At 47.1% G+C, this 20,533-nt stretch overlaps 1 protein-coding gene across 1 annotated transcript in view; it reads right to left on the bottom strand.

Moving 5' to 3' along the window:
• LOC135260401 (atrial natriuretic peptide receptor 1-like) overlaps positions 1-20,533 on the bottom strand; it is a 32,295-nt gene that overhangs the window by 10,602 nt on the left and 1,160 nt on the right. The window contains exons 2-10 of the mRNA XM_064345615.1: positions 20,194-20,329; positions 18,408-18,492; positions 17,347-17,467; positions 16,180-16,254; positions 14,232-14,309; positions 11,945-12,049; positions 10,037-10,108; positions 5,849-6,008; positions 4,146-4,636 (exon numbers count right to left, since the gene is read on the bottom strand). Of these exons, the coding sequence (XP_064201685.1) occupies positions 4,146-4,636; positions 5,849-6,008; positions 10,037-10,108; positions 11,945-12,049; positions 14,232-14,309; positions 16,180-16,254; positions 17,347-17,467; positions 18,408-18,492; positions 20,194-20,329 (1,323 nt within the window). The remainder of the gene's footprint in view (positions 1-4,145; positions 4,637-5,848; positions 6,009-10,036; positions 10,109-11,944; positions 12,050-14,231; positions 14,310-16,179; positions 16,255-17,346; positions 17,468-18,407; positions 18,493-20,193; positions 20,330-20,533) is intronic.

The raw sequence follows: 20,533 nt of genomic DNA on the forward strand, positions 1-20,533 counted from the left end.
CCTCTTTCATGTCTCTCCCTCTGTATTTCTCAGAAGATTCCACCTTCCTTTTAGCCTCTTTTAATACGAACGGGCCGGAAACGAAATTTAGAGCTGAGCTGTGGAGGCACTCTCCAGACCCCGTGCTGCGTGTGCAAAGAGCGTTGCACGTGACTGTGGCAACTTTGATGTTCTTTTCTTTTTTTTTCTCGGGTCCTTCTTTGCTTTTTATCAGGCCCAAGGTCAGTGTGGTTTTCATCCTCCGTTAAGGTGCCTGTTAAAAACTGCCATCGCTTCTCAAAGCTCTCAAGAGCAAAATGGGGGGGGATGGGGGTGAGGAAGAAAAAACGGGGACCATGTTTCCTCCGGAAAATCGACATCTCTCTTTCATCTCTGGGTCCCCTAGCCTTGCACCCCCCCCCCTGTACCCTGCGCCCATTCTCTGTCCTCTGTGCACATTATTAACAGTGACACACGTCTCTCCCATCAGGACCGCATGGGGGGGGGGGCTCCCTGTATCCCATCGCCCACGGCAACGCACTGATTGCGCAGAGCATCCTCCGCTCGGGCTGGGCAATCTCAATCAGGGAGCCTTCGGTGTGCGGGCCAGGCTCAAACACAGGGGGGAAATGCCAGACCCCATAGAGAGAGAGAGGGGAGAGAGAGGGAGAGAGAGACAGAGAAAGAGAGAATGAGAGACTTTTGACTTTTAAAACCCCGTTTATTATTAATCACACAGTCTTAATCATTTTGCAGCCCCAAAAACAAAACCCCAACCAAACAGAAAAAAAGAAAACAATTCCAGTCCAAAACACAGAAAACACTTAAAACTAACACCACTATCCCCATGTCTCCTATTCACACCTTCAATTCTAGTGTATTGCCCACTACTGCACACAGGACCTGCTGAAAACACCACTTATCCTTGAAAACAGGCAAATCATTCATCAGCAGATAAAATTCAAACTCCAGCCGTATCCTTGCTCGGAGCAGAAACCACAACCACATTAACACCTCTGTTGGGCCTGCTCCCCTTAGCTGGTGCTTCCGGGTCACCCATATGGCCAATTTGGCCTGGCCCAACACAAAATTGACTATCTGGATTTTCCCCCTCATAGTCTTTGAGTAAGTCATACTATAGATAAACAGACACTCCCCAAATTCAACCCCCAGTGAGTGCAGTAAATGCTTTAAAAACTGAAAAAGTGATACCAGTCTGGGACAGTCTAGAAATAAATGTTCTACAGTCTCCTCCTGACCACAGAATATACAATTCTGGCTGATACCCGGATCAACTCGGTTCAGGAAACGGCCTGTGGAAACTGTCCTGTGGAGTATCCGCCACTGCAGATCCCCTGACCTCTTTTGCAAAGGAGGCTCAAACATAGGGGGGAAATGCCAGACCCCATAGAGAGAGAGAGAATGAGAGAGGGAGAGAGACAGAGAGAGAGAGAATGAGAGAGGAGAGAGAGAGCAAGAGAGAGAGAGAATGAGAGAGAGGGAGAGAAGAGAGAGGGGAGAGAGAGAGAATGAGAGAGAGGGAGAGAAGAGAGAGGGGAGAGAGAGAATAAGAGAGGGGAGAGAGAGACAGAGAGAGAGAATGAGAGAGGGGAGAGAGAGGGAGAATGAGACAGAGAGAGAGAATGAGAGAGGGGAGAGAGAGAGAGGGAAAGAGAGACAGAGAGAGAGAGAATGAGAGAGGGGAGAGAGAGGGAGAGAGAGGCAGAAAGAGAGAGAATGAGAGAGGGGAGAGAGAGAGGGAGAGAGAGACAGAGAGAGAGAGAATGAGAGAGGGGAGAGAGAGGGAGAGAGAGGCAGAAAGAGAGAGAATGAGAGAGAATTCCCGATTCCCGACTCTCATTCAAATTCAAAAAAGGGCATTAAATTTTATTGAACATCTAAAAATGAGTCCAACAGACTCCTTACAATTCTTGGCACTCCAAACCCAAGAGCTCAGCCCAGGAAAGTATCCCCTCAGTCAGCTGGTTCTGAACCTCTCTAGACTAACATTAACACATACTAATGCAAACCAGCTTCAGACCAGCACTGCTTCACAACAGCCCATTAGAGTCAACCAAATTATAAAACACATCAAAAACTCCTATCTGGACCATTGGAACAAAGAAACACAATCCCAAAATAAACTGAATTGTTATCGGGCTCTAAATAGAAAATACACACAGGCAGAGTATCTCTTCTCTGTCAGAGATACAAAGCAGAGATGGATCCTGACCAAGTACAGGCTCAGTGACCACACGCTTGCAATTGAAATAGGCAGATACAAAAACTCATGGGTACCAAAAGAAGAGCGAATATGTGGTCACTGTAAGACAGGAGAGGTGGAAACAGAGATGCACTTCCTCCTTACTTGCACAAAATATTTACAAATTAGAAAAAAATATTTCCAAAAATTATCCCAAATTATAAATAATTTTAATTACAAATCAAAAGAAGAAAAATGTGCAATTCTTTTAGGGGAAGGATCAACAGCCCCAATTGCGGCACAGTTCATTTCAGCCTGCCATAACCTGAGGGACAGTGAGTGACCACCCACCCCATATAAACATTGTACATATTTATTGATTTACTTCTGTTGCTGTCAATGCTGTTATTTGTATATATTGTTACATTTACCATTATTATTTTAATATTATTATTATTTTACATATTATATATGTACGCTTTGGCAATAAGTATGTCTGTATTTCATGCCAATAAAGCAACTTAAATTGAAAAAAAATTGAGAGAGGGGAGAGAGAAACAGAGAGAGAGAGAATGAGAGAGGGGAGAGAGCGAGAGATAGAGAGAATGAGAGAGCGGAGAGAGGCCAGCAGTATAGAGGCATCCACGCCCTTTGGACACCCCTCTCTCACTCAATTCACTTTTCATTTCAAAGCTTCTTTATTGCCAAAGACTTTGTACGGTGTTGCCAAATCAAAGGAGACCAATACTAACAGCCGACTGCATGGCTGAGTCCTGTGGGGTGGGGGGTGGGGTAGGAAAATAAAAAAATATATTAGCCATAATCATTCTCTCTTTCTCTCCTTTCCCCCTTTTTTTTCTCTTTTCCTCTTTCACGGTCTCTCGCTCTCTCTCTAGGTAATCATACAGTGTATGATTTTTTCAGTTTTGTGAACGACCTAGATGCCTTTCAGAACGTGTGATGTGTAGAAGGGGGTAATTGTGTGATCAGGGGCAGGGAAGTGGTCATTTGTGTGTGATTGGAGTTGGCCTGGTTGGTCTCAGGGATTAATGGGGGAATGTGTGTAGGTGCGGTGCAGGTATGTGTTCGTTATGAGGGTGTGGGAGCTGGGATGGACAAAGGTTACATGTGTAGGGGATGTGGTTTATTAAAGAACGCCAAAAGTCGAAGTCTCTCTCGCTCTCTCTCTCTCTCTCTATTCCCCTCTTTTGTGGACATGGCTGTGTGTTACTGAAAGAGTAATCAGCTCCTACACAGCTAGAACAGGTATGGGCAGGGGCTAGCCAGACGAACAGACAGACAGGCAGACAGACAGACAGACAAAGACACACTGCATCTGGCTTTATAGCCGGCTTCTGAGAGCAGCGACTGCTCTAAATCCGCATGAAACTCAAAAAGCCTTTTAAAAAATTATTCGTGATCCGGACGAAAACCCACTTCTGAGATTTTCTTTTTGTGTATTTGGCCTTTTGAATTCCGAGAGCGTCGCAAGCACCCTCTCAAATGCCACAAATGCATTTTGGGAACCGCAGATGACATTTTTAGAGACTTCCTCGACTGGTTTTTTTTTTTTTTTTGCCTGAACAAAAAACGTCTTTAATTTCCAATCATTGAGTCCCAACGTACGCTTTTCAGCCAGCCTGCCAATCATCATTAAATAAACACACCCGGCACCCCGGAACGATCTTAATGCCAGGAAGCCAACGCGTTCGGAATTAATTCACAAAATCAAAGGTCAGCTCAGCGGGAGCAGAGAGTGAGGAAAGATTACATTTTTGTGGTTTTGTTTCACTTCCTCAGGTCTGTTACGACACCGAATCCGTACTTAGAATTTGTACTTTACTTCTTGGGTGAGTGTAGTTGACCAGCGCTAGAATTTCTGCGATGCTGCATCGTTACGCAATGGCGCGGGAATGCTGTTAACCAGGTCCGGTTCCACTGCTTATGGTAATCAGGGGGAAGCAATCGTGCCACTATGGATGAGATCATTAGCTATAAAATGAATGCCATGAAATGTGCTTTCTGGTCTTGGCCTGTGGTTCGCCTTCTTATATACATGACAGGACACATGCATTAAGCACTGGGTTTCTGATACACCGGACACACTGCTTCTGTAGAGACCGAGGGGACAGGGTGCGTGTGTGTGTGTGTGTTGTTCACACACACACACCCTCCCATACACACTCCCATACACACACACACGCACGCATGCATGCTCTCTCCCCCTCCCTCCCTCCCTCCCTCCTCTCTCTTCTCTCTCTTCTCCCTCTCTCTCCTCCTCTCCTCCACGCCTTTCACCTTTAGGACTCAGTGGCTCCCCCTCCAGGTAGAAGACGCCCTTGCGCAGTGCCACTTCCTGCAGTATGATCCCGAAACTGTACACATCGCCCTTCTGCGTCCCGCAGGGAGGGGGGCACTCCTGCCTCAGCAGCTCCGGGGCTGTCCACAGCTTTCCTAAAAAAAGCAGGAGGTGTGAGGGGGGGGAGGGGGGGCAGAGGGGGAGGAGGAGAAGAAAGAAGAGAGAGAAAGACCGGAGGCAGGGATGGGAATTTATTTTCCTTTAACTGTTTACTGCTTAAAGCCAAATCTTCCAAAAACAAAGCCTCCTGTACCTGTAAGCTATAATTAAAATGGTGGCAGTTTTATGTTGCTTTGCAAATGACAATAAAATCTAAATAAAATAAAATAACAACAACCAATATAACATGTAATAAACCCATAAATACATGCATACAATTGCGCATTTTTTTTACTGCCTCCCACCCCGTACAAGAAGATATGCAGTATTGTTTTTGCTGCAAGGTGACTTTTGTGAATTACAGCACTACATCTTAAAAGCACTATGATTTAAGTCAATTTCGCATTTGTGAATTACCGTTTGGCGGCAGGCAAAGCTGCAGAGCGTAAAGGTGGCGTTTTGATGGCATAATTATGCCATTTTAGCACCGTTTTTCAGTCAGATGCCTCTTCACTGTCATTTCGTCTCTTCTACACAATGGTCAAGGTAGCTGCTCATTTGACGCGTTTAATGCATTGTGAGATATTAGGCTTGTTATTCACTCACTACTAGGCCTGACGCATATAAAAATATAAAAATCTCCTGAACGCGGAATTTCGTAACACGTCTTTGTTTCCGTCAATTAAAGAACTAATTTCTTTTCTCACATTTTCACAGTCTCATACAGTCTCATATTTTTCTACCACGCAGAAAAATAAAATTTAAAAAACTTTCTAAAATGTTTATCAGCTTTAACACTATTTCTAACCAATCCAAAAGGGCTGTGGCGACACCCTAGCTTCCTAGCAGCATTTGGCTGCATGGTTCTCCTCACATTCGTCCAGTGGATGCTGTGGGGAATCCAAACATCACATCACCAGGCTAGAATCCCTGGGGAACCTGTGCATTTTCAGATCATCCACATTTACCGTAACTCACACACACACACACACACCCTCCCATACACACACACACACACACACACACACACAAGCATGCTTCCATACACACACACACACACCCTCCCATGCACACACACACACACACACACGTACATAAACATGTATTAACACGAAACTGTTTCCGGAAACTCTTTTTTTGTCAAAAGGACACTATGAGGACACCAGCATGTCAGCGTTTCGTGGGGGGGCGGGGGTCATGTGACTCACGGGCGTAGAAGGTGTGGGCGTCCTCAGAGTCGGCCTCGCCGCGGAAGCTGGCCAGCCCGTAGTCCGTGATCTTCAGCACGAAGCGACTGTCCACCACGCAGTTGGAGGACTTCAGGTTGCCGTGGGAAACGATCACGCTGTTGTGGAGGAAGGCCATGCCCTGGGTGAACGAGGGAGAGAAAGATTGGTCACAAGGGGGGCAAGGGGTTCATAGGGAGAAGGAGAAATGAAAAATACATCAGTTCTTTTTATTTTATTTTTTAAATGACTCATTTTAGTATGGAGGCAGCTCAGAGTGGTTCACAGAAAAGATGAAAGTAGACACAAACTCAATCTTTATTTATTTGCACCTTTCATACACCGGGCAGCTCAAGTGCTCCACAGTAGGCATACTGTAATGTAAAAACAAGGGCTGCTGGGTAGCGCACGCGGTAAAAGCACCGTGCCGATGGCGACTGTGGCCAGCAACAGCAGCACTCACACAGGGAGGGGTGGGGAGGGGGGGTTCAGCCGGTGGGGTAAGTAGCGTTTATCGCTCAAGCGGCCATTTTAACAATGTAGGCCATCCAGGTGCCCTGTGGCCTGCTCCCTGCGCACGTGTATGATTGGGTCTCCTCGGCCCTCCACTCTGCGCATGTGCGGCTTGTTACTGCGCAGTGAACATAAGTTATCTAACCTGATCTATCAACTCTTGTCCACACCTCAGGAATTCGCTGTCACAGGAGGACTATGGAACTGCCAGTCAGCTGTCCAGAAAGCTGACTTCACTACTGCCTTTGCCAAGACAAAGTTTCTTGACTTCCTGGCTCTCACAGAAACCTGGATCACTCCCGACAACACCGCCACCCCAGCTGCACTGTCTGCGGGATACTCCTTCTCGCACACCCCCAGGGCCTCTGGCCGAGGCAGGGGTACCGGTTTGCTTATTTCCTTGTCCTGAAAGTTCTGTGTCCTCCCCAGTCCTAACCCTACTTCCTCCTCCTTTCAATTCCATGCAATTACTGACTCATCCCTCAAAATTTCACATTATTGTTCTGTAACGTTCCTCCAGGTCCACGCGGCTCTTTCCTGGATGAGCTGGACACTCTCCTGAGCTCCCTCCCTGAGGATGGCACTCCTGCTATTCTACTGCGAGACTTCAACCTCCCACCAGAGACCTCCCAACTGTCCAGGGTTGCCTCACTCCTCCAGTCTTTTGCCCTATCCCAGTCTTCTTCTCCCCCGACACACAAGGCTGGTACCAACTAGACCTTGTATTCACCAGAAGCTGCTCCATTCCCCAACTCACGGTGACGCCCCTCCATGTCTCAGACCACTTCTTTCTTTCTTTCTTTCTTTCTCCCTCTCCTACTAACTCCCCCACAATTCATTTAACAGCTCACCCACAGTAACTTTCAGGAGAAATCTCCCTACTCTGTCACAATCCTCCCTCATCTCCACTGCTCTCTCTACACTTCCCCGTCCTGCTTCTTTCTCTAACCTGCCAGTTGATCTTGCTACGTCCACCTTCAACTCCTGCCTCTCCCAGTCCCTCGACTCACTTTGTGCTCTTGTCTCCAAACCAGCACGCTCTTCACCCCCCTGCCCATGGCTGACTGAGTCACTACGCTCCAGCAGAACATCACTGCAGGCTGCAGAGAGGAAGTGGAGGAAATCCTGATCCTCTGATGACCTGACCGTATATCATACCCTGCTGGCAACTTTCACATCTGCCCTCACATCAGCTAAAGCCTCATTTTTCCAATCTAAGATCAGTGCATGTGTCTCTAACCCATGCAAACCTTCTCTTCCCTCCTCATTCCTCCTCCACCCCCATCTCCCTCTTCCCTTTCTGCAGATGACTTTCTGGCCACCTTTGAAGGAAATGTGGCTACAATCCGGAACTCCTTTGCCCATCCAGTGAGCCCCCCAACCCCCCGGGACAAACCCACCCAAACTGGCCTCCTTTGAGATGCTAGAGGACTCCGATGTACTACAACTCATCACTTCTCATGATGCAACCACCTGTCCACTTGACCCCATCCCATCTACAGTCCTCCAATCAATTTCCAGCAAGATCCTTCCCTATCTATCCTGCATTGCTAATTTCTCTCTTGCCTCTGATCATGTTCCCTCTGATTTTAAGATGGCTTGCGTTACCCCACTCCTCAAGAAACCTACCTCAGACCCCTCCGATGTAATGAGTTATCAACTCGTATCACTTCTACCTTTTCTGTCCAAAACCCTTGTGCACGTAGTGCTTAAACAACTAACTTCTTTTCTCCATCAGAACGACCTGCTAGACCCTCACCAGTCAGGCTTCCGATCCGGGCACTCAACAGAGACTGCCCTCCTGGCTGTGACGGAGGCACTCGCCACTGCAAGAGCCTCACGCCTCTCCTCTGTCCTGATCCTAATTGACCTGTCTGCAGCATTCTACACAGTCAACCATAAAATACTCCTCTCCACCTTGGCTGAGATGGGCATTGCTGGGACTGCTCTGTCTTGGTTCGCTTCATATCTTGCAGATAGGTCCTACCAGGTCACCTGGATGGGCTGCCTCTGCTTCTCATCCCCTTGTCATGGGAGTACCGCAGGGATCTGTACTGGGTCCTCTGCTGTTCTCCACATACACCAAATTTCTTGCTTCAGTTATCAATTCACATGGCTTCTCCTATCATTGTTATGCAGATGACAGGCAACACTTCTTTTCATTCCCCCCCTCGACCTCACAGCTCGATGATAAGATATCTTCCTGCCTGGCTGACATCTCTACCTGGATGGCTAGCCACCACCTGAAGCTCAACCTCAACAAAACTGAGCTGCTCTTCTTCCCATACAAGACCTCCCTACTACGTGAGCTCTCAATCATGGATGACGGCACCACAGTGACTGCCTCTCACTCTGCAAAGAGCCTGTGGGTGGTCCTGGATGACTAAGTGGGCCTCAAGGAGCACATCAAGGCAACATCACGGTCCTGCAGATTCCTTCTGTACAACATCGGAAGAATTCGACCATACCTGACTATGTACTCTACCCAGCTGCTCGTCCAGGCTACGGTGACCTCCCTCCTTGATTACTGCAACTCTCTCCTTGCAAGCCTGCCAGCTTGTGCCATACAGCCACTGCAGATGTTTCAAAATGCTGCTGCCCGACTCATCTACAACCGTCCCAAATTCTGCCACGTCACTCCTCTGCTGCGATCACTCCACTGGCTACCGGTCGCTGCCAGGATCCGGTTCAAAGCCCTGACCCTTGCCTACACTGCAGCCAACAGGACAGCCCCTATCTATTGCAGGACATGATTCGATCCTACTCGTTACATGTTCCCCCATCCCAGCACTTTTTGGTAATTTGTATTTGTCCTAATACTGTAGCTTGTTCTTCTGCCTAGTTGGCTTTGCAGAGGTTAGGTCAGAATAGTGTTCACTGTGTGAACTAAACTGTGTTCTATAGCCGTACAAAACAGGTATTGTATCTTATTGAACCTGTGTTCTGTAGTTGTCCATGACCATGAAATGCACTTTTTGGATAAAAGCCTCTGCAAAATAAATAAAAAATGTACTGTAATGTGAACATAAGAGGCCGGCCAACACTGCGCGTCTCGGAGGAGTACCGTGAGGTGACGCCATTGTTCTCCAAAATGTTCTGAATAAATCCACACAAGTCCACACACACACACACACCCACACAGATATACATGTACACACACAAACCAGCAGCAGGGGACGTATAACGAGCACGACATTCTTTTGGCCAAATGAAAAATAAATAAATAAATAAATAAATAAACAAAACAAATTTTTTTTAATTACAAAAAATGTACAGAACTGTTCCAAGAAGACACAAAGTAATAAAAACAATCACAGTCAGGGCCGATAAATCCAGAGTCCCCAAAAATGGCATCCGCCTCTGCTCAACCTAATTCACATAAAAATATTTGTGGGTGTTTGTAAGCGTATGGGGTGGGGGGGGGGGCATACAGAGAAAGAGAGATGTGAGCTGGGGGGAGGGGGCTAGAGAGATTTTAATAGTGCTTTACTAATGCAATTACCATTTTCCAGTAAAGCCACTTAAAGCAAGCTGAAAGGAAAAAAAAAAGGATTGTGATAGACAGAATAGAGTGAGTGACTCATGGAGGGAGGGAGAGCAAGAGGGAGGGAGAGCGTGAGGGGCGTTTTATACATTTATGTCTGGAAGTTCACGCACCTTGACGATGTCATTGATGAGAGAGTATCGGAACATCCAGTCCAAGGTGATGCTTTCATTCTCCATAATGTCCTGAATAATCAAACAAGCACACAAACATGTACGCACACATGTACACAGACAAACACACACACACGGACACATACGCACATACACACCACACACAAACACACACACGCACACACACACACACCACACACAGACACATACACAGACAAACACACACACACACATGTACACAGAAAAACACACACATGCACACATGTACACAGATAAACACACACACACACGTACACAGACAAACACACACACACGCACACATGTACACAGACAAACACACACACACACACATGTACACAGACAAACACACACACACACATGTACACAGACAAACACACACACACACGTGTACACAGACAAACACACACACACACACATGTACACAGACAAACACACACACACACACGTGTACCCAGACAAACACACACACACGCACGCGGACACATACACACACCACACACACACACACACACATACACACCACACACAAACACACACACGCACACATGTACACAGACAAACACCACACACGCACACATGTACACAGACAAACACACACACACGCGTGGACACATACACACACCACACACGCGTGGACACATACACACACCACACACACGGACACATACACACATACACACCACACACAAACACACACACGCACACACATGTACACAGACAAACACACACGCACACATGTACACAGACAAATACACACACACACGCGTGGACACATACACACCACACACAAACACACACACGCACACATGTACACAGATAAACACACACGCACACATGTACACAGACAAACACACACGCACACATGTACACAGACAAACACACACACACATATGTACACAGACAAACACACACACACACGCGTGGACACATACACACCACACACAAACACACACACGCACACATACACACACACACACGCGTGGACACATATACACACCACACACGCGTGGACACATACACACACCACACACGCGGACACATACGCACATACACACCACACACAAACACACACACGCACACATACACACACCACACACACACACACACATACACACCACACGTTATTAGAGAGATTATCTGAACATTGAGTTAAAGGTGATGCCATTGTTCTCCAAAATGTTCTGAATAAATCCACACAAGCCCACACACACACCCACACAGATACACATGTACACACACCACATACAGACACACACTCAGTCTTTTTTCTCACACTCCCCCCTCACTCTCTCTCTCACATACTTAATCTCTTTTTCTCTCTCTCCCACTCCCTCTCTCACACTCAATCGCTGTGTCTCTTTCCCTCCCCCCTCTCTCTCTCAATACCATCCCTGACCACCACAATCTGATATAACCTTCTTGTGCAATTTAAATGCATTTTTACCAAACACTTCCATTTCCATTTGCCCATCCTGTGGTCACTGAACTGAACTAACTTATCCAGAGCCCCAAAGGTATCCAATGGAAAACTTGCATATTTACCCAAATATTTACTTTAAAAAAAATACTTTATTTTTGTAACATATTTTCTACTTAAATAAATTGTGGTAAAGTCCACCTTTCGTATGGGCAGCCCGCACAACTGCGTCTTTGCTCAATCAATAGATGTGTTATTAAAATTAAAAATTCATAAAGGGTGACAGGAAATGACCATGAATAAATTGCAAATCTGCTTGCTGTGTAAAATCTTTTCATCAGCTATGTCAAATCCCAGGTTTTAAATGGCCATATGTGCGATGGCAATGCATTTTTACCAAACACTTTTATCTGAAAAGAATTAATAAAAATAAAATGTAAAAAATAAACTGGATTGCATCTTGGTGTTACCTGCAGACTCCCTCGAGGACAGTACTCGGTGATAATGCAGATGTTGGGGGGGTCGATACAGGCTCCGATGAAGCGAGTTAGGTGCTCGTTTTGGACGTCCCGCATCTGTAAAAATATTGGGTTCTGATTGGTTTTTAACTCTAGTGAGGTATTCTAACAGGGAATAATCTTGGTCTAGAGCATGGTAAATATCCAGTTTATTGTTCAATTTAGTTTCTTCATGCCAATTGTCAATGCACGGGTTTTGGTTCATTTTGTCAAATTTTCTAAATGTAGTCGGTGAGGTATTTTCGTGCATATTTTCAAAAAAATTGCTTTTTGATGGCCAGTTGTCCCAGGTGGTCTCTATCTCTCCCAGGTAAGTGTAGCTGGTGGTGTGCTCAGGGTGTTGGCTCCAAGGGTGAAGTGGTACCTGTTTCCCTGAAATCTGGCTTTTTTTGCTGGAAGACCATAACTCTGTTTTTTTTCCAGATTTACTGCCAGTGCCCAGGTCTGACAGAATTGCTCTTGGTATGATAGGCTCTGCTGTAACCCCTGTTCTGTGGGTGACAGCAGAACCTGGTCAACCGCATAGAGTAAGACTTTTATTCTTCATCACGAAGAGTGAGTCCAGGAGCAGCAGACTGCAGCAGCTGCCTCAGACTGCAGCCCTGTCTCACTCCACGCCCCTGAGTGACGGGTTCTTTTATTTACAATTTTCATACTGCACTCATTCTCTGAGAACATCAATTTTATGGTGTCATAGACTTTACCCCCAACACCACTTTGTAAGTTTTTAAGGAATAGTCTGTCATGCCAAATTGAATCAAATGCTTTTTTGAAATCAAGAAAATATGCAAATCTCTCTCTCTCTCTCTCTCTCTCTCTCTCTCTCTCTCTCTCTCTCTCTCTTTCTCTCTTCCTGCAGCCGTTGTGTCTCCAAAGGGAACGGCTCCTAGTTACACAACTTTCCTCTCATTGATTTCGCCCGTCGCCATGCCAACGCTCGCCACACAGGCGCATATGGAAATAAAAATAAATATTCTGACACCTAGGCCAGTACAGAAAAACATATAAATGCATATGCACAGATATACTACATTCCATACCAAGTAAATGGCACAGGCAAAATTATGTTTGAGAATAAAAAAAATCCACGTATGTAGGCTTTTTCATAAATATTTCACATTTCGATCTCAAATATTTATCTACATGTGAAAATGCATTTTGAATATGCGCTTTGTTCTTTTTGAATGGAAAAGTATCACACAATATGTTTTGAAGATGTAATCCAATTGCATTGAGTATTACTATGTACATTGTTGCCGTACTTTCATAAAGAGAAACAATATTACATTTTTATGTTACATGAGATCGTGGAGTTTTAAATCAGAGCCATTTAGGTGCTCTTATTCAGAGTGACTTACACAATCCAAAGCACTTTACAATTGATGCCTCTAATTCAACAGACCAGTTAGGGGTTAGGTGTCTTGCTCAGGGACACTTCGACACGCCCAGGGCTGGGATCGAACTGGCAACCCTTCGATTGCCAGACAACCGCTCTTACCTCCTGAGCTATGTCGCCCACTATGTCATGTGTAATACTTTCGGCATTTTTATGCAGCATGCAACTTTACAGCTAGATACTCTATATGATCAAAAAGTATCTGGACACCCCTTGCTCTGGGGCTGTTTTTCATAGTTTGGTGTAGGGAAGGCTAATCATAATGCAATGACATTCGAGATGATTCTGTGCTTTTTTTGGCAACTATTTGGGGAAGGCCCTTTCCTGTTTCAGCATGACAATGCCCCCCAGACACACAGCGAGGTCCATATAGAAATGTTTTTGTTGAGAACGATGTGGAAGAACTTGACTGGCCTGCACAGAGCCCTGACCCTCAACCCCATCCATCACCTTTGGGATCAATTGGAAAGTCAACTGTGAGCCAGGCCTAATGGCCCAATCAGTGCCCAATCTCACTAATGCTCTCCTGGCTGAATGGAAGCAAATCCCTGCAGCAATGCTCCAACATCTAGTACAAAGCCTTCCCAGAAGAGTGGAGGTTGTTATAGCAGCAAATGGTGGACCAGCTCTATATTAATTCCCTTAATTTTGGATGTCAGGTGTCCACATACTTTTGGCCAAGTAGAGTACTGAAGCATTTTCGGTTAAGTACTATGCTCAAGGGTACAGCAGCAGTGCCCTACCTGGGAATCGAACCTGCAACGTTTTGGTTACAAGGCCCAGTTCCCTAACCATTACACCACACTGCCGCCCCGAGCCGAGTGAGGTCGGACTGAGACTCACGTGCTTCAGCTCGAAGAGGACCTTCCTGGTCAGCTCGATGCGCTTCTTGTTCACGTACTTTATGGCGGCGATATTCCCCTGCGAGAAATAAAATAAAAAAATAAAAATAAAAAAAGCACAGAAGTGGAAAATCGAGAACGCGAACGTTAGCGCGGCGGCAGCCCTTCGGAACGCCCGATCTTCCAATCTAACCTAATCAGCGCTCTCCGCCCCCCGCCCGCCCGCTCCCCCGAAACACGTGACATCAGCCGCCGCTTTTTTTTTTACTACCACGCCGCGGTTTTTCGCGAGGGCAGGCTCGCCCAGACGTGAGCCCAAAAGGGGGCCGCTCTGCCCGCGGCGCGAACGCCAGTACCGCGGCGCGAGCGCTAGGACCGCGGCGCGAGCGCCAGGACCGCGGCGCGAGCGCCAGGACCGCGGCGCGAGCGCCAGGACCGCGGCGCGAGCGCCAGGACCGCGGCGCGAGCGCTAGGACCGCGGCGCGAGCGCTAGGACCGCGGCGCGAGCGCTAGGACCGCGGCGCGAGCGCTAGGACCGCGGCGCGAATGCTAGGATCGCGGCGCGAATGCTAGGACCGCGGGCGGGCACTAGGACCGCGGGCAGGCACTAGGACCGCGGGCAGGCACTAGGACCGCGGGCGGGCACTAGGACCGCGGGCGGGCGACCGACCGCCACGGCGCCCCCGCTCTACGAGCTCCCACTCCTAAAAGATTTGATGAGCGCTAACTGGAAATTTTTTTTACAGTGAGCACCATAATTCATTGGACAGTGACACATTTTTTTGCTATTTTGGCTCTGTACTCTAGCACCTTGTGTTTTAAAGGATACAACGACAATGAGGTTGAAGTGCAGACCGTCAGCTTTAATTTGAGGGTATTTTCATACATATCGGATTAACTGTTTAGAAATGACAGCACCTTTTGTACATAGTCCCGCCCCCCCATTTTAAGGTACTACAGGTATTTGTTGAATTGGCTTCACAGATGTGTTTCGTTAGGCAGGTGATTTATGGTGCTCACTGTAGGTGCATATCTACCAATACAGGATGCATTACTGCATCCTCTTAAATTTTTTCACGTGCACCTCGGAAAAAAATGGTACTGTATAGCCTTGGGTGTGCGCTAACACACCGTAACCCTGGGCAACCGAAGCTGCCGCCTTCCCTGGGCCCCCCGTCACCTTGCGGGGCAGGCATGACTCCCAGCCCACGGGACTCCTCCGTACACCGCCCTGCAGCCCCCTCTTCCTCCTTTTCTGGGTTTTAACACTGCTGCGCCTCCCCCAGACCCCCACCCACCCCCCCACCCTTTACCATTTTAACCACCAACTTTCATTCAGTGTGGCATCATTCTTTGATTGACCTACGCGGAACCTGGTGAATCACATGTTAGGAGATTGATCCACGAGCACAGAAAAAAAAAATGTTTCGATTGTGTGTCCTCTGCTCTAAATTTATTTATTTATTTTAATTTATGTATTTATTTTTGGTGTTCCTTCTCCTCGCTCCGGAAAGCTCGATCAGGACCGGCGGAGCCTGAAGCGCTTATCTGTGTTCTGCAGTCGGGGGTCCAACTGAACACCGCGCGTTAAAATGGAGCCTTTGATTTTCTTCCCCCCGTCCAACGAAGCAATGTCTTATCTCAGCCTGGGCTTCTTTCTTCTGAAACACCAGGCCCTGCCGCAGCCAGGCAACACAATGTCCTGCTCGTCGCCAAGCAACAGGACCCCACAACTCAGACCAGACTCAAACACACCTTTAACCGCTTCTAGGTGTTTTTTTTTCCTTTAAAAAAAAAACCTTTTTTTGAACCTACAAAACCAGTCTCTGTGCACGCAGTTTTAACTCAGGTGATATCGCCCAAACCCCTTGTCTTGTTTCGAATGATTGTTATATTTTTGTTATAAAAACGATTGTGTCGATGGTTGCTATGATCTCGGGATGGCGCACCTTGTAGTAGCCGGTCTTGGCAAAGATCTGGAAGTTTCCCTCCATAGTCAGGAGTGAGCCATAATTAGACCCCCTCTGTGGGAAACAGGCAGACAGACACACACACACACACACACACACAAAAAGACAGTCAGGAAAACTGCTTAATGGAGTCACATGATCCTAAACCAGCACCAGCATTATACTATATTGCAATAGACATTACCATAGCATAAATAGGCCTACTATATCACACAATACTGTACAGTGTCATTCTATGCTATACCATACATCTGCACACTATATACAATCATTGAAAAAATAACTTGTGTGTTACTGTATATAATTCAGTGCCTACTGACCTTCAGATGAAACACTGCCTGAACTGTGGCACAAACAGCACCAGTTACCAGCGTACACAAAGCTTTTTTATAATTGCATATTTTGTACAGTTCACACATTTTAATTAAGGGGCGCAGGGAGGCAGAAAACACTTCTGCTCATTAACCGGGCCCGGGACAAGCCTGACACCGGAGCAGGGGTGTGGGGGACACAGCAGTCCGGAAACCCGGTGCGGGGGATTGTTATTGGTGCAGACCAACAGAGCGCGCGAGTGCTGAGGCAATCAGGCGAACACAGCGAAACCAGATTTATCCTCAGCTCTCCCGAGAAGAGCAAATAGAGCGTCCTCGTTAGCCCTGTCGTTGAGACTATGCGTGTGACTATGTGTGTGTTTAAAGTTGCAAAGACTGCACGTGCGTGAGAGGATGTGTGAGCGTGTGCGTCTGAGTGTGTGTGAGCGTGTGAGCATGAGTGCATGTGAATATGTGTGTGTGAGCATGTGTGTGTGTGTGTGTGGTGTGTGTGACTGTGTGAGTGTGTGCATGTGTATGTGAGAGTGTGTGTGTTTGTGTGTGTGAGTATGTGTGTATGTGAGAGCGTGTGTGTGTGTGTGTGTGTGTCTGTGTGAGTGTGTGCATGTGTATGTGAGAGCGTGTGTGTTTGTGTGTGCGAGTATGTGTGTATGTGAGAGCGTGTGTGTGTGTGTGTGACTGTGTGAGTGTGTGCATGTGTATGTGAGAGCGTGTGTGTTTGTGTGTGCGAGTATGTGTGTATGTGAGAGCATGTGTGTGTTTGTGTGTGCGAGTATGTGTGTGTGTGTGTGTGTGTGTGTGAGAGAGATATTACCATGGACAGGGTAAGTTTACTGCAGGCTCGGTGCAGCATCTTCTCCAGGTTACTCATCTGAATATCCTCAAAGTTTACCCTCCATAGCTGGGCAGCGAGCTCGTTCTCCAACTTCAACTTCCTGCCCAGGAGAGGAGAGGGGGAGGGATAGAGGGAGAGAGGGAAAGACAGAGGGCAGAGAGAGAGAGGGTGTGGGGGAAGAGAGAGAGAGGGAGAGTGAGAGAGAGGGGAGGGAGACAGAGAGGGGGGAGGAAGAGAGGGGGCAAAGAAAGAGAGTGGGGGAATGAGGGAGAAAAAAACAGGACAGAGGGTGGAGAGGAGAGATGGAGCGATAGAGACAGGAAGAGGGGAGATTGACGGAGATCAAAAGTAAGGTTTTTTTTTGGGGGGAGGCGTTATTGAGGTTCTTCTCATTTTCTGGCAGGTTACCTTATAGCAGTTCAGGGGTGCACGCAGAAGCACTCAAGTTCACAGTAGTGAAAGCACACAAGCAAAACACGTATATGAAAGTACAAAAACATTCATACTAACAGGCAAGAGATGCTCCTAGCACAGAAATTGCCAGGTTACAGGTAGGAGCTAAAGCAGGGCTGCCCAACCCTGTTCCTGGAGATCTGCCGTCCTGAAGGTTTTCACTCCAACACTAACAAAGGACACCTCATTCAACAGCTAGTGATCTTGCTGAATCTTGGTGTGCCCAAGTAGGGTCGAAAGGAGAACCGATAGGATAGGATAGGATCTCCAGGAGCAGGGTTGGGCAGCCCTGAGCTGAAGCATCTAGTGGCAAGATAGCTCGTTGAACATAATTTGAACAGGAAGTGAACCCTCGAAAGGTCAGCAGTGACCAATCGCGCGGCATGACACTGACTGTTTTTTTTTTTTTTTTACACAATGGCAATGAAATGAAAACTTTTGTCATCTCCTGCATAAGAACAGTGATAGAGATTCAAGGAACCATCTCATAACTTTGACTCTTTTTTTGCCAGAGTCCTTCTGAGTCTTTCACATGAGTTAAGATTGTTTAGCTATGTTTATCTATATGTGGCACAGAGGTCACTGACCTGTATATGAAGATGGCGACGGTGATGATGATGACAAAGATGAAGCATATCACCACAACGATCATCTGGTGCACCGTGACGGTCTCTGAAAGAGGAGGGTAGGTCAGTATGGTTAGGTCTATATTCAATCAAAACTTGCCCTTTGCCTAATAGTTCGACCTGTATTCAATCAACATCTTTTCTGAGGAAGAAATGTATGATTTTAGTTTGTTCAGCTGTCAAAATGAATGAAAAATATTGATTAAATTCAGGCCTTGTCGTCCACCTCTTGTGATTGTGCATACCGCGATACACACAACCTGTGATATACGGCAACCTCAACACCTCGATTGCACAGAGAAGGTCTGTCTAAATCCAGTCCTGGGGGAGCCACAACGACCGCCATTTTGTTTGCGCCTTCCTTTCAATTGGCCGCCAATTGCGGCGTTGATTACGAGGCGTGCGGGCTTCGGCCAGTCAACGGCTCCCATGGATCACCGGAGCTGAGACGCACAGAAATCCCACTGCGGCCCTCCAGAACTGGATTCTGGACACCTGCGCCCGGCCACTCTCTGGAGAGCCCTCTTTTGGAGAAGCACTTCAAAAATCAACGTTCAGCTCAGCATGAGATAAAGAACCGACAACGCCCAGAATTCCGGAATTTCCCAACATTCCAAAAGGACAGTTCAGACAAAGTCCAAACAAAGCCGTACGTCAACCGGTGAACTGTTAAACAGCAGCTGTTCTCAATCCCACACACCTAATCCCCCCAACCCCCCCCAGAACACACAGGCAGATGGGGCGGGGACACACAACACTACTACGGCACACACTCTCTCTACAGCAGTGAGCAAATAAAAAGAAAGAAAAGAAAAGAGAGGAAAGATGAAATACTGAGAGAATGTGTTCAGGAGGAAGGAGTATTTAATTGGACTGCGTCCTTTTGCCCTCTAGCTGAATACAACCCCCCCCCCCCAGCTGAAGCACGACGGCACGATTCCTCGTTTCGCTTTCTTGTCTTCTCATGGCCTTGAGGCACGAGGACTCTCGTCCCTGAAACGCAGACCGCTCCTGAGGCGGCTCGGTGACGCGTGACGGACGCGCGACGGACGCGACGCGTTCTCCGCGGACGTGAACGACGCCGGCCGCTGTCTCTTCTCAATCTGGTGCCTGAGCAGCTGAGATGTCACTGCAGTTTGCCGACTAAACGTCCACGTGCAGCGCAGGGGCAATGAGGCCACCCAATCAATTGGGGGGGGGGGGGGGAGGTTAAGATTCACAATGCAGAACTGCAGCATTAGCTGGCTGGCTGCAAATAAAGAAGGTCTACACATGTCAGTGTCAGTAGATCTAAGCACGTGCGGACACATGTGGAGGTAATAATAGATCTACAGACATGCAAACACAGACAAGGGGTGCCAGCATGATCAACAGACGTGCAGAGACAGACAGAAAGTGTCAGATCCACAGACGTGCAGTGGCAAACAGAGAGCATTGGTAGGTGTACCGCAGACCTGGGTCAAATACGTATTTGTTTTGGATCCAAATACTTTTCTACGCTTTACTGATCTTGTCTGGTGTATTGGAACCAATGAAATACTCTCAATAAGGGAAAACAATGCCTTCTGGTTATATTGGCACTTTGGCTGGCTGAATTACACCAGGCAAGATCAATAGAGCACAGAAAAGTATTTGAATCCAAAACAAATATGCATTTGACTCAGGTCTGGTATACAGACATACGGAGACAGACACACAGTGTCAGTAGATCTACAGACGAGCAGAGGCGGTCAGTAGGTGTACGGACGGGTGAGGCAGATTGGGTTGTCGTTCTTGAAGCCGCAGAGAGGTACGTCAGGGGGAACAGATCCTCCCGGCCACTGGACCTTCATCCCAGGCAGGGACACCATCTGCTTCAGGGTCCCGTTGTACACCAGCACTACCTACAACACAAGCTTCCTGAGTACAGTGGTGGGCCAGAAGCATCATATACATGTGGAAATATATGGGCTTTTTTGAAAACATAATCATAAATATATTTCCAGCAGTGTATATATGAAAACATACACAGGTAGACATACATTTCAGTATCTGACACATATATATGTATATGGTTCACAACTATGATAACGGTAGAGTGCAAATTG

The sequence above is a fragment of the Anguilla rostrata genome, chromosome 8 (assembly GCF_018555375.3).
Source record: "Anguilla rostrata isolate EN2019 chromosome 8, ASM1855537v3, whole genome shotgun sequence".
NCBI lineage: Eukaryota > Metazoa > Chordata > Actinopteri > Anguilliformes > Anguillidae > Anguilla > Anguilla rostrata.